General features: G+C 38.9%; 1 protein-coding gene across 1 annotated transcript in view; it reads left to right on the forward strand.

Annotated features, from left to right (window-relative positions):
* The first annotated feature begins 930 nt into the window (after nt 1-930).
* SYCP2 (synaptonemal complex protein 2) overlaps nt 931-14,037 on the forward strand; it is a 69,292-nt gene continuing 56,185 nt past the window's right edge. The window contains exons 1-6 of the mRNA XM_065919694.1: nt 931-982; nt 10,864-10,919; nt 11,796-11,939; nt 12,749-12,877; nt 13,653-13,757; nt 14,005-14,029. Coding sequence (XP_065775766.1) covers nt 10,896-10,919; nt 11,796-11,939; nt 12,749-12,877; nt 13,653-13,757; nt 14,005-14,029 — 427 coding nt within the window. The 5' untranslated portion in view covers nt 931-982; nt 10,864-10,895. The remainder of the gene's footprint in view (nt 983-10,863; nt 10,920-11,795; nt 11,940-12,748; nt 12,878-13,652; nt 13,758-14,004; nt 14,030-14,037) is intronic.

Below are 14,037 nucleotides of genomic sequence, written 5' to 3' on the forward strand. Positions count from 1 at the left end.
TATCTGCTGCCCCCCCCCCCATGCCCATGGTGACTGTCACTCAATTACAGAGCTTTGAACACAGGAAAAGGAAACCAACATGTCCTCTCTTATTTGCTGGCCTACAATGCTAGGTGCTGTAAGTATTTGATGTCATTTAATTCTGAAAATAAATAATTAAATTAATTAAATAAAATTAATTCTGCACTACCTAGTAGATAATAGCCCCATTTCTCAGCTGAAAAGAATGAAGCTCAGGGAGATTTAAGTAATTCACCCAAAGTTCCATCGTTGGCAAGTAGCAAGGTTAGCATTCAAACCCACTGCAAAGCCCACCTTCTCTCTCCCATGTGAGAAGACGCTCCCAGTAACAGTTTGTTAAATTTAATTGAACGTCCATTTGGATTATGACTGATAAGGTTTTCCATCTAACATAATCTAAAGACCTATTTAAAAACAATTCAAATGAAATTAAAATCAATGATATTTTCTTCCATGTGGTAGTGACGTTTACGACATAATCCTTGGACTTTCTGAACAATAAAAAGGGTTCTAAACGTTTTTCCTCTACTAAAAAGTGGCAAGGTGAGGAGTCACTATTTTTAATTTTTGACCTGCTTGTCTGCTGTAATTTGTGAATTCCCTGCCTAATTTACACAATCATCCATTGCTTTTATCATTTAAACTGATACTTTAAATTGAAACATTCTAAAATTCCTGGGGAAACACTTGATTCGCTCAGTGTCAAGCCTAGACGGCCTCAGTGCTCTGTCCCCTAGGGGTCTGGGACTCATGCCAGTGACAGCACTCACAGCACCTGCTTCTAGGAAACCTGCGCAGGGCCTGGGCGGGGGGCGGGGCCGGGGCGCGCTGGGCGTGGCCGGGAGGGCGGGGCGGCGCGCGGCGGCGGTCAGTGGAGGCTGATCAGGAGTGGTTCTGCTGCCCTCTGCTGGCCCGCAACGTGGGGCCTCTTTCAGGGAACTCGGACCACGCGTCCCGGCAGGTTCGTCTAGGGTCCTCGCGTCTCTGCGGTCCCGTCCAGCCTTCTCGGGTGGCTGTGGGGAGCCCGGGGTCTCCTTGGGCCGCCAGCGATTCTGGCCCTTCAGGTTCACGTCATGCGGGCAGCGCAGGCCCGGTCGACCCCTGCAGCGCGTCCACACCGATGGAGGGAAGAGGGGGCAGAGGAAGGACGCTGGCGCCGCCTCTCGCGGCGCGGCCGTGGGCGAGTGAGGTCAGGGTTCGGGGTCGGGGTCTGGCCTGTGCGCGGCCGCCCACTCACCTGAAGCCCCGAGCCGCGCCCACCTCGGCCCTCCCTTTCCGGCCTTGGGAGGTGCCTGCGCTGGTGCGAGGGGCGGGGCCTGTCCGGCGGCGGCGCTGATTGGATGTGGTGCCGAACCGCACGCGACGCCAATTGGACGGGCTCTTCCCGCCCTCCCTTGGCCGCCTGAGGCACAGAGGTGATAACCGAGGCTTGGAGACTCTCGACGCCAGGCTTCCGCGAATCTAGAAGACCCACGCGGAGGCCTCTTTGAGCCGACAGGTTGAGCTGGGTGCCCAGGAGGGCTTCCTTGATGGTGGGGAGCGTTAGGGGAGAGTTGCGGCGTCCGCCGGGCTTCCGGGGGCGGTGGAACTAGCGAGCGGCCTCCTAACCGTTGAGGGGGAGCCGTTGAGGAAATGGCCGTGATGGCGCAGCCAGGGTTGGGAGTGGAGGGAGGGGGGGAGGCCTACGGCGGGGCGTCGGGTGGGCGGTGTGGGCCTCGAGCCAACGAGTCTTGGGGCGTGTGGTCGTCAGGGGCCGGCGGCGGCCTGGACCGCGCTGTTCTTGCTTGGGCAGCTGGTATCCTGGACGGGGATGGGGGTCAGGGGCGGGGTGCCTCGCGGACCAGGATCAGAATATTGATGGTGACGAGAGTGGAGACGCGGGTCGGAGTTTCAGAACGGGCGTGGAAGCCGAGACTCTGGCCCCCTCCAGTCCTTCCGTCCCCACTGCTTTGTAACTGCGCTGGGGGGGGGGGGGGTGTGATGGAGGGTGTGCGTGTGTGTGTGTCGGGGGGGGGGGGAGGTGTGATGGAGGGTGTGTGTGTGTGTATGTGTGTGTGTCGGGGGTGGGGGGTGTGATGGAGGGTGTGTGTGTGTGTGTGTGTGTCGGGGGGTGTGATGGAGGGTGTGTGTGTGTGTGTCGGGGGTGGGGGGTGTGATGGAGGGTGTGTGTGTGTCGGGGGGTGTGATGGAGGGTGTGTGTGTGTGTGTGTGTGTGTGTCGGGGGGTGTGATGGAGGGTGTGTGTGTGTGTGTCGGGGGGGTGTGATGGAGGGTGTGTGTGTGTGTGTGTGTGTGTGTAGAGGTTCGCGACAGCAGTGCACGCAACTGTTTCCCTTCCCCTCGCACCGCGCCCATTCTTCGGGAGTGTGTTCTCCGTGGCCCCCCCTTTCCGGGGTGGAGTCGTGATGTCCACGGTACCAGCAGAAGGGTGATGAGATGGGTCCTTGTGTCACGGTCTGGCGGTCACGGGCGATGCCATTTTGCAGCTGTTGGTGAAATATCTTGTGTTAACACTTGAGTCGTGTTGGGGAAGAGTCCGGATTCACGTTCGGAACTGTTGTAGTTTGCTCTGGTGGCTGAGCGGACTGTTCCATTGAGTCAACTTTGGGGAGGAAATGTGTGCCTCTGACAAGTTATTGGGTGTTTTTTAAACCTTAACCCTTTTATCGGCCTGCATATACACATTCATCCTGTAAGTCTTGCCTGTAACGCCAAACCTGCTTAGTTGACCGCTCCCCCCACCCCCATACATACACACAAGCAGACTCTTGAAAAATTATTCCGTGCTAGGTCTCCGTAGATCGTTCTGTTGTTCCTTGTTCTAATGAATAGAGCTTCAAAGCAATTTAAAGATATTTTAAATTGTTTACTTGTTATGGTAGAAAGAAGTGTATCGCTTTACCCTCTAGACTCAGCCTTTCCTCTCAGCTGCAAATGTTTGTCTTATTTAATGCCTAGTACCCAATTTGGGGCTCTGTTAAAGTCAATTTGCATTCAGCCTTGGAAGGGCGGGAGTAGTTAACTGGATTGTTGAGTTCAGTTTCCTTACTTGAAAAATCTTCCTGTGTAGATACTAATTAATTTTCCTTCCCCTTGAATGGTTTCTTGAACAAAAGTAGACTAGGAACTAAACCATCTTTTTAGCTTTGTGTGCCTCTTGGCCTTAAGTAATTCTTTTGTGTTATATTTCCTGTCTTAGAGTACTTTGTAAATTACATGTAAATTCGAATTCACATTGTTGTGGTTGTGATGCTGGAAAGTGTAAAGTAATAGGCAGGTCTGCCCCAACAACTGCTGACAGTAGGGGAAAAGCACAAATAGAGTCCCTGAAATGTTTTAAGTATTTAAACTTTTTAATTACATTTTCAAATTGTGAAATAAAATGTTCTAGCCTTTAGTTTCAGACAGATACCTTCATTGCAACAAAACAGAAAAATGTATATGAAGATCTTATTTTTGAGTGTTGGCAAAAATATCAAAGATACTTGAATGCATTTATTATGGATGTTTGATGGACTGCATTTTTGGAGAAGTATGATGACCTGTATAATTCATGAATTAGTATTTATTTCACAAACTTTCATTTTAGTAAAATCAGTAAATCAAGAATTTTACTGTGTTGTATTGACAGTATGGTTGAAGGATTAAAACAACAGGTAATTTTGTTCAAAATGTACTAATTTGAGTATATTTTCACCAAAAACATGATGTAAGTGTAAAAAATAGTACTTTTCCTTTAATATTTTCTGCAATATTAAAATTTTCTTAAAACTAAGGTAAATACAAATTATTAGTGAACATTAATCAAAATAATTTCTTCTAATTACACTGAAATTTTTAATCTTATTAAATATTTTTTATGAAAAGTCACTATTCTTGTGTTTGCCCTCTAACTGTGCATAGTCCATATCATGTTCATGCGGTTTCCTAGATTTATGTAGAAACAAATTAAACAATAATGGGTTGCTTAGAAATACAGAATGTTTCTCTGGCACCATGTGCAACTGTTGTGAACACTGTGCACTTAGTTGCTAGTACTTCCAGAGCCACAAGTTAGAATACAAAGAGAAGCAAGAAAATGGACATTTGGTGCTATTAGGAAGCAACTTTTCCTTATGCAAGAATCAATTAGTTTTGCTCTACCAGAGAAAGAATTTGACAGTTAACTAATGTCTTTTTCTCTTACCTGAGCACTTAGGCTGCTCAAGTTTTATCTCCTTTCTGAAGCAGGGACTAAAATGTCAGTATCAGCACAACCTGCAATCTTCTCTGCATTGTTTAAGCTTCTCCCTCACCCCCACCCCAAGTCCCTTAAACTTATTATTGTTATGTAAGTTTTCTAACATGCAGAATAAACAGACTAGTGTAATTAACTGCAGTCCCTTCCTTTAATTTTTATTTTTATAATATTTATTTATTTTTGTCTGCGCTAGGTCCTCTGTTGCTGTGTGGACTTTCTGCAGTTGCCGTGCTCAGGCTTCTCACTGCAGTGGCTTCTCTTGTTGCAGAGCACTGGCTCTACGGTGCACGAGGACTCGGTGGTTGTGGCTCACAAGCTTAGTTGTCCTGCAGCATGTGGACTCTTCCCAGACCAGGGGTCGAACCCATATCCCCTGCATTGGCAGGCAGATTCATAAGCCCTGAACCAGCAGGGAAGTCCTATCCCCTTCTTTTAAAGATATAGGCAGGGAGAATGTTTCTTGGGGTCTTAAAGGGTATGAGTTGTGAAAGTGAATGTGTTCATGGTTATAGAACTTGCTGGGTCAGTACTGAGTACTGGATTCTGAGTAAATAAGAATCCTTAATCCTCTCTTAAATAGAGAGTCCTTAATGAAATTATGTCTGTGGGTGTGAAAGAGAGACAGTGATATACAAAAAGTTCATATCTATTACTTTCTATGCTTTGTGCTTTTTGTTTCAAATTTTTCCACCATTCAAAGTCACAGACGTCCTCCTGAGTTTCCTTCTAATGGTTTTTAAACATTTTCGTTTTAGTAAATTCATCATTTATTTTGTGAATGGTGAATGGGGGAAGCAGGGGCCTAATTTTATTTTTTATATTTTGAGTTAGTTCCCCAGTGTCATTTTGGGCATTTGGGGTATTTATTGACTAATTTACATTTATTATTAGCAAAACCTTCTTACTCATATATGAAGTTCAAATATATGCTTGGATATGCATTTGGATTCTCTTGGTTATTGATCCATTTGTTTATTTCCTATTTTTAGTATTTTTTTTGTAATTGTGACTTTGTAATATATTTTGATAGCAAAGAGGATGATTCTTCCATTTATTTTTAAATAGTACTTTTGTTAATAGAATTCTAGCTTGCCGTTTTTCTTTCAGAACTTTTTAGTTTCTTTCCTTTTAGTGTTCTTGTCTGGCTTTGGTATCAGAATAAGCCTGGCTAGTGAAATAAGTTTGGAAGTGTTTTCTCTTCCGTTTTTTTGGAAGAGTTTGATGGTAGAATTCACCAGTTGAAGCCATCTGGTCCTGGACCTTTATTTTCTTTTCTTTCCTTTTCTTTTTTTTTTTTTTTTTTTTGGCTGTGTCGGGTCTTCATTGCTATGAGGGCTTTTCTCTAGTTGCAGTGAGTGGGGGCTACTCTCTAGTTGCGGTGCACAGGCTTCTCATGTGGTGGCGTCTCGTATTGCTGAGCACACCTGTGTGCTAGGGCACACAGGTTCAGTAGTTGCAGTGTGAGGACTCAATAATTGTGGTTCCTAGGCTCTAGAGTTCAGGCTTGATGGTTGTGACACATGGGCTTTGTTGCTCCGTGGCATGTGGAATCTTCCCAGGTTAGGGATCGAGCCCTGGTCTCCTGCCTTGACAAATGGATTCTTTACCACTGAGTTACCAGGGAAGCCCCTGGACCTCTCTTGTTGGGAGGTTTTCAATTACTGATTCAATTTCTTTACTATTAATTGGTCTGTTCAGATTTTGTTTTTTTCATAACTCAGTCTTGACAGGTTGTATATATTTCTTATTGGTTCCATTTTTTCTAGGTTGTTCAGTTTGTGGTCCAAAAAGATGCTTGTTATGATTTCAGTCTTCTTAAATTTATTAAGATTTGCTTTATGGCTTAATATATGATCTGTCCTGGAGAGTATTCTATGTGTGCTTGAGATGAATATGTGTCCTACTGCTGTTCTATAGGAATTCCATATAGGTCTGTTAGATCCATCTATCTAATGTGTAGTTAAAGTCCAATTTTATAGCACTTTAAAGAAGTTATTATTCTAATTCTTTTGGCTTTCATAGTTTCTATTGGTCTTATTGATGCTGCTTAAAAGCAGTTTGTTTTTTTATTTTGATCTTTGATTTTCAGCAGTTTTCTGTGTTACCCCAGGTTTGGTTTTTTTTTTCCTTTGCTGGGATTCATAGTTTTTTTAATCTATTGTACGATTCATTTTGTTGGTTTGGGGAATGTGTCAGTCATCATATGTTAGGTATTGGTTTTGTCACAGTCACTATCTCCTTTCCTGGATTTATAGTTATGCATACATGGGGCTTAATAACTTATCCTGTGTTCTTGATCTGACTTCTGATACTCATCCCCGACCCCTGCCATATTTTTGTCTCTGCTTCATGCTGGATATATTCTTCTGGTACCACTTCATTTCTCAAATTTTTCTTCATCTGTGTCTCATCTGCTATTAAAACCATGCATTTATTCTTTCCTAATAATCTTGTTATTGATTATTTTTGTTTCTAGAATTATTTGGTCTTTTGTTCAAATTTCCTTGACCTTCCTTATCTCCCACCCCAGTTTCCAGTTCTCTGCCACCATTCTCAGTCTTACAATCATTATGTACACAGTACTCAGTTATTTTGAAGTATTTTTCTGATAACTACCATCTGGAGGTCCTGTGAGTCTCTCTTTTGGCTAGTTCTTTCACGTTTTAATTAGTTCATCCAAGTCTATGAATTGCACTTTAAGTATTGATTTGGTTACATCCTATAAATCTTTTTATCCTTTAGGTTTTTGTATGTTGATGCTTTCTTAGTCACTTAAACATTTTGTCACTTCTATCTTTTAATATCCCATGGACTGTTCAAATATATGCATTTAAGTTTCTGAATAGATAGGAAGTTTGAAGCTGCCTTTGCAGCTGATTTCTAAATTTATTGCATTGTGAAAACAGATAATCTGTTATGTTTATTCTTTTGCATGTATTGTGTTTTGTTTTTGCTGTGGTAACTTAAGATTTTCTCTTTTATTCTTATTCAGAAATGTCCTTACAATGTGTCTAGATGTAATTTTTCTTATTTATCTTGAATTCCATGAAATCTTTCAATTTGTGGATGTTTGCGTTTGTTTTGGGAATGTTCTTAGCTGTTATTCAACTGTTGCCATCCCACTGTTCTTTTTTGTTTTAAAATTTTTCCAAGTTTCTTAAAGAATAGATACTGGAATGTATGCATCTCTTCTTCTTATCTCAACTTTTTATCCTATACTTCCTTTGTGATATTCTGTGGTACCTTCGACTTTGTCTTTTTATTCCAAGGAATGTTCCCTCCTGAAGCTTTCAGGCCTGTAGTGATAGTGGCAGCAGTGAATGCTCAGGGTTGAGCCTATGCTGTTCCTCTTATGGTTCGTTATTAATCTCCCTGTTGGTTGCTGACCTCCAATACTTATTTATTACTTCCATAATTGCATTACTACAGGCTAAATTTTCATCCTCTGTGATGGCTTGGGGAGAATGAGCAAGAGAGTGAAGCCAGGTAGAAAATAGGGACACCCCTACTTGGGAGGTGGGAAAGCAGACTATGAGTCCCTGCATTTCCAGTATTTTGCAGGCAAAATGGTAAGACAACTGCCCACTATTTAGAGATCTTGGAATCATTGCTGGTATTCTGGAGTTCCCAGAAAGCCACAGACCTAGAATCACCCATTTAGTATTTAAGCTAGAATAGACAAAACCAGATGGGGCAAGACCACAGTAGGCCCTGGATAGACTTGTTTGGAGCAGCTGGACACTAGCTACTTACTTGCAAAGACTGGTATTTTCTTGGTAGTTTCACTTTCCTCACAATAACCCAAACCTACCTTTCACTGATCCCTAGCTTTGGACCCTACCTACCTACATTTTAGTGTGAATTTACTTTTAAGAGGTTAAATAAGTATAAATTGCAAGTAAAACTGAAGTTTCCCTTCGACAAATAGCTGATCACAGTTTTGTGCAACTCTCTATTCTTTTTCCTCAATAAGCTGACGAATAGTCAAACTGTCCAAGTGGTATAAGTGAATGTCTCTCTCTCTATACACACAGGTGGATGCACACAATTGTGTGTATACTTAAATTATACCTAGAGATAATTGTAAATAACATAAAACTTCTTTTTTTATGTAAGTGGAATTATGCTGTATTTATCATCAGGCAGCATGTTTTTTAATCACTAAAACTATTTGGCTGCAGATATCTAAAATTCGGGTTTATTGTGTTCACAAAATTGATTATCATATGCCACATTATATTTATTCATTCCTTGCACCCTCTCCCATTCCCAGCATTGATCTAGGTGCTTTTGAGTTTTCCCACTCAGAACAATGCCAAAGAATGTTCAAACTATCACACAGTTGCACTCATCTCACTTGCTAGCAAAGTAATGCTCAAAATTCTCCACGCCAGGCTTCAACAGTACATGAACCATGAACTTCCAGATGTTCAAGCTGGATTTAGAAAAGACAGGAACCGGAGATCAAATTGCCAACATCCGCTGACTCATCGAAAAAGTAAGAGAGTTCCAGAAAACATCTACTTCTGCTTTATCGACTATGCCAAAGCCTTTGACTGTGTGAATCACAACAAACTGTGCAAAATTCTTAAAGAGATGGGAATACCAGGGCACCTGTACCTGCCTCCTGAGAAGTCTGTATGCAGGTCAAGAGGCAACAGTTAGAACCTGGATCAACAGACTTGTTCCAACTCAGGAAAGGAGTACATCAAGACTGTATATTGTCACCCTGCTTATTTAACTTATATGCAAAGTACATCATGCAAAATGCCGTGATGGATGAAGTATAAGCTGGAATCAAGATTTCCGGGAGAAATATCAATAACCTCAGATAGGCAGATGATACCACCCTTATGCAGAAAGCGAAGAGGAGATAAAGAGCCTTTTGATTAAAGTGAAAGAGGAGAGTGAAAAAGTTGGCTTAAAACTCAACCTTCAGAGAACTAAGATCATGGCATCCGGTCCCATCACTTCATGGCAAATATATGGGGAAACAATGGAAAGAGTGAGAGACTTTATTTTTGGGGGGCTCCAAAATCACTGCAGCCATGAAATTAAAAGACGCTTGCTCCTTGGAAGAAAATCAGTGACAAACCTAGACAGCGTATTAAAATGTAGAGACATTACTTTGCCAACAAGGATCTGTCTAGTCAAAGCTATAGTTTTTCCAGTAGTCACGTATGGATGTGAGAGTTGGACTATAAAGAAAGCTGAGCACCAAAAAATTGATGTTTTTGAACTGTGGTGTTAGAGAAGACTCTTGAGAGTCCCTTGGACTGCAAGGAGATTAAACCAGTCAATCCTTTAGGAAATCAGTCCTGAATATTCCTTGAAAGGACTGATGCTGAATCTTCAACTCCAGTACTTTGGCCACCTGATTTGAAGAACAGACTCGTTGGAAAAGACCCTGGTCCTGGGAAACATTGAAGGCAGGAGGAGAAGGGGATGACAGAGGATGAGATGGTTGGATGGCATCACCGACTCAATGAACATGAGTTTGAGTAAGCCCCGGGAGTTGGTGATGGACAGGGAAGCCTGGCGTGCTGCAGTCCATGGAGTCGCAAAGTGTCAGACACAACTGAGCGACTGAACTGAACTCAGAACAATGCGGCAAAAACGTGTTTAAACTTGACTCCTTATGCTTGTGGAATAAATGTTTCTCTGGAGATCAGACTTTTTTTTTCCCCCTCTAGAGTTAATCTTTGGAAATGCAGGAGATTTTTTTCTTTCTTTTTTGCTCATCCCTTTTTGTATGCTTATTATGTATGTTCTCATTGGCACTTAAATTTCTTTCCTGGCATGTCTGCTAGAAAGTAGGCTGACTAGTGTCTTGTGGTTTAAAGATAGACAGTCCTGTATTCCTCTTGGTTTAATTAATGAACTGCCCTCTACGTTGGATTTCCTGTGATTCTATTAAAAACCTCTTCATGGTACTGATTATTTTAAAGTTGTTCTATTCATGATGTCTAGAAAAGATTGTTTTTATTTCTTTTCCTTTATAGGACTAACCTCTAGACCTCCAAGTTGCATTTGGAAATGTCAGATGCTTTGGTTAAGATCGTGCTTAATATAAGCGTGTTGCTTCTATAAGCGTGTTGCTTACTGTTTGCATTTTCCTTTGAAGGGAAAATGCGTTTAGATTATCTTTTCCTTCTTTCATTGCAGTTTTGTATATTCTTTATATCCTGTTCTTTGGCAATATACTTGCATATATTTCCCTTCTTAAATATTGTATTACTTGCTTAAATTTCATTTAGACATTGGTTCAAGATTATTTTTCTTCCTGTTCCCAAAGTTGGAATCTTTGAGGGAGGTCCACATTTATGTTCTTTCACTGACTAGTTTTGTGACCTTTTGGCAGGACTTTGACATTTGTTTAAGTTATCTATCAAAAGAGAAGGCTTGGAATAAATGGTCTTGAGGCTTCCTCCAGATACTTCTTTGACAGAGTCAAATGAGTAATTTCATAAACAGTGAGGAACTTAAAGAGACAATATTTATTGGCTTTGGTTTAAACAGCAGTGCTTATTTATGTGTTTTAAGATTTTTAAACTGTAGGCATAAAGATTGCAAGATACAGAAAGTATATGTTTTCTTTTATAGGTGTTTTGTTCAAGTTTTAAAGTTAAGTCAAAATGCCAATAAGACCAGATCTTCAGGTAGGTAGTCCTAGGCCAAGAGGAAGTATTTTAATCCCCAAAATGACTTTTTGTTTATTTATAGATTTTAAGTGCTATAGTTTTAGGAAAGACAAAACTTACTTGTTTTTGTGAAATGGTCAAGAGTTAAATAATTTAAATGAAAATGTTATCCTTTTATTTTTCAATAGATTTGTTTCCAAAAGCTTTAAGAATATAAAGTATTAAAGATTATTTAGATATACCTTTTACATAGAAATGAATTATGCATTGATTTATATATAATTTATGCCTGGATACTTTAATGTCAAGGTTTAAAATTGTAAGATACTTACATTTAGGTCAATCATATTATTGTATGAAAATTCCTGGTAATGGGGGTGTCCTTTAATAGCAGGAATGGCAGCCTTTGTAAACCTTATAAATATAGAATAAAATAATAAATTATGTGTGCATGTAATGCTTAAGTTATTTTGGTTGGTATAGCTCCTAAAAAAGTGCTTTTACCTTCTTTCTGCATTTTTTTTTTTTTTTACTATTTAAACCTCATGAAGAAATTGACAGATATTTTAAGGTTTTATCCATGGTATTAAGTATTAGTTACTATAATGCTGATTTTTATTTCTTTCAATAACAGGTTTTTGTTTTTAACTTAATGATGACTTTCCAATGAGAGCTATGAAGTGGAAATTATTAAAATACATTTTTCCTATATAGATATTGTTATCAAAGAAACTTAATCTCTAATTTTGTTACTCCAAATTTAATAGTGGACAGTTGTTTTATAAGCTCTTGAGAATTTTCAAATGTGAAAGCAGTTCTTAAATTACTTGATTCCATAAGGTGACCAATGTTGGTTTCGATTCAGTATATGTGCTATTTTCTATATTTCTTCAGCAGTTGGAAAAATGCATTGATGATGCTTTAAGGAAAAATGATTTTAAACCTTTGAAAGCACTTCTACAAATTGATATTTGTGAAGATGTGAAGATTAAATGCAGCAAACAGTTTTTCCACAAGTTAGATGACCTTATGTGCAGGGTAAATACTCATTTTCATTGAACGATTGTTACAGTTGTCAGATAGCACTCTACTTTTTAGGGAGGAAATTCTCCATTGGAAGAAATGAATTAAAAGACTTCGGCAGGCTCACTTGTATAAATAAATGCTTGTTTCGCCACCTGCTTTTTGTGTGTGTGTGTGTGTTTGAGGAGTCCCAAATAACATGTTGGACTGTTGTTTTGTAAGCAGTATATACAAAAGTCATGTTTACATAGTGTTACCATTATTAACTTTATTTAAACCGGAGGAGAATAGGGTACTTACTTGAGGTTTAAACAATGTGATCTACTTTTTGAAAACCTATTAGCATATTATTCATGTTGTGTGGACAGTGCTTGTTGCTTGCAAAAATAAAACAAGTAAAAACAAAATTCATCTAAAATCTTGGACTTGATTTGTCATATATAAAGTATTTTTATACTTTTATGCTAGTGATTATTGACAGTCTCCACCAGAATTTGATAATTGTTAAAAATCTAAGATTAAAATTTCTTGTATCCCTTAGTTAAATACATAGAGCTTTTTAGAATGGATGGTAACTGATTCATTGCCTTATAAGTATAAAATTTCTTGAATTATATAATTCTGCATTTTTGTGCTGAGTTTGTTGTTCACTGGCTAGGGGGCTGTAAGGAAGTCGCCTTTTAAAGCCACACTTTTGTCCTTCGCGATATGGAGATTATGATAATGACTAACACTCAGGATTATATTAATAACATTGCTAGCGTAATGCCAGTTCCATTTTGTTTTGTATTTGCAGACGTTTAAATCTATGATTTGCATTTTAGGAGCTTAATAACAAAGATATCCAAACTGTTTCAACCATTTTGGTTTCTTTTGGACGATGTGGCAAAAATATCAGTATATTGGGGCAAGCTGGACTTTTAACTATGATAAAACAAGGACTAGTCCAAAAGATAAGTATAGAATATGTAACATATTCATGTGAGGGAAATATGTTTAAAGTTGTGTTTTCTAATTAAGTGGTTCATAGTCTTGAAAAATAAATTTGGGAAATGTATATAAAACTTTGAGATAAAATATTTTTATAACCTGTGGTATATGTTAGAAAATTAAAGATCACAAGGAAACTGTATACAGGGTCCTTGATGATCATGTGAATGTAAGGTCCCAACACTCCAAAAAGTCTTAACTTGCTTTATTTTCTCTAGCTCATCTTAGTCATAGTCTTATTTTTCTTTTTATATTGTTTATTATGTTTCCCATTTTAACATGTATTGATTTTTGTCTTTTTCGTTCTTTGTTATATTCCCAGCAACAAGAACAGTCCCTAAGGCATAGTATGTACTCAAAATCTGAGTTCAATAATAAAAAATAAAGTAATACAAAAACTTTTCAAATAGTAGCAATGACAAAATGATCTAATGTATAATGATAATTTACTTTTTATCTATTGTATGAATGTTCATGAACTAAGAATTTGAAGAGAGTAATAAAGATTTTCTACTTGGAATTGGAACTTCATTCATTCCCATCTAAAAAATGGGGAACATATAGTGAGTTACCAAAAAGCAAAAACAGTGAAGATGTTTAAGAGCATAAACTTATTTTGATACAGTACTGGAATTTTTATTTGTAATGTTTAGTTTTAGGTTTACTGTTTCTATAAATACATTCTTAAAATTATTAAGTGAATTCAAAGTGACTAATGTATACATTTCCTTTTTTTACATGGTTGCCTGGTTTGAAAAATCCAAGGAGATTATTCTGAGTCGGGGAAATTCAAAAGATGAAGCTGTTATAAATATGATAGAAGACTTATTTGAGCTTTTGATGGTAACAACCATATTGATTCACTGATGTTATAAAGCATGTATGTGTTCATTTAAAAACATTTGTGTTCTATATGGCCTGAAATCAAAAGTCATTAACAGATTGGTTAGTGCATTTATCTGATTAATTAATTGGTTAATACATAAAAGTTAAATAATTTTATGGTGAGTTCAGAAGTAACCTATTTTAGTACTATTTTTAATGGTTTTTATTATAAGTAAGTTTTAAATATTATTCATTTTCTTCTCAGGTCATACATGACATCAGTGATGAAGGTATAATA

The sequence above is a fragment of the Muntiacus reevesi genome, chromosome 2 (assembly GCF_963930625.1).
Source record: "Muntiacus reevesi chromosome 2, mMunRee1.1, whole genome shotgun sequence".
Lineage (NCBI taxonomy): Eukaryota > Metazoa > Chordata > Mammalia > Artiodactyla > Cervidae > Muntiacus > Muntiacus reevesi.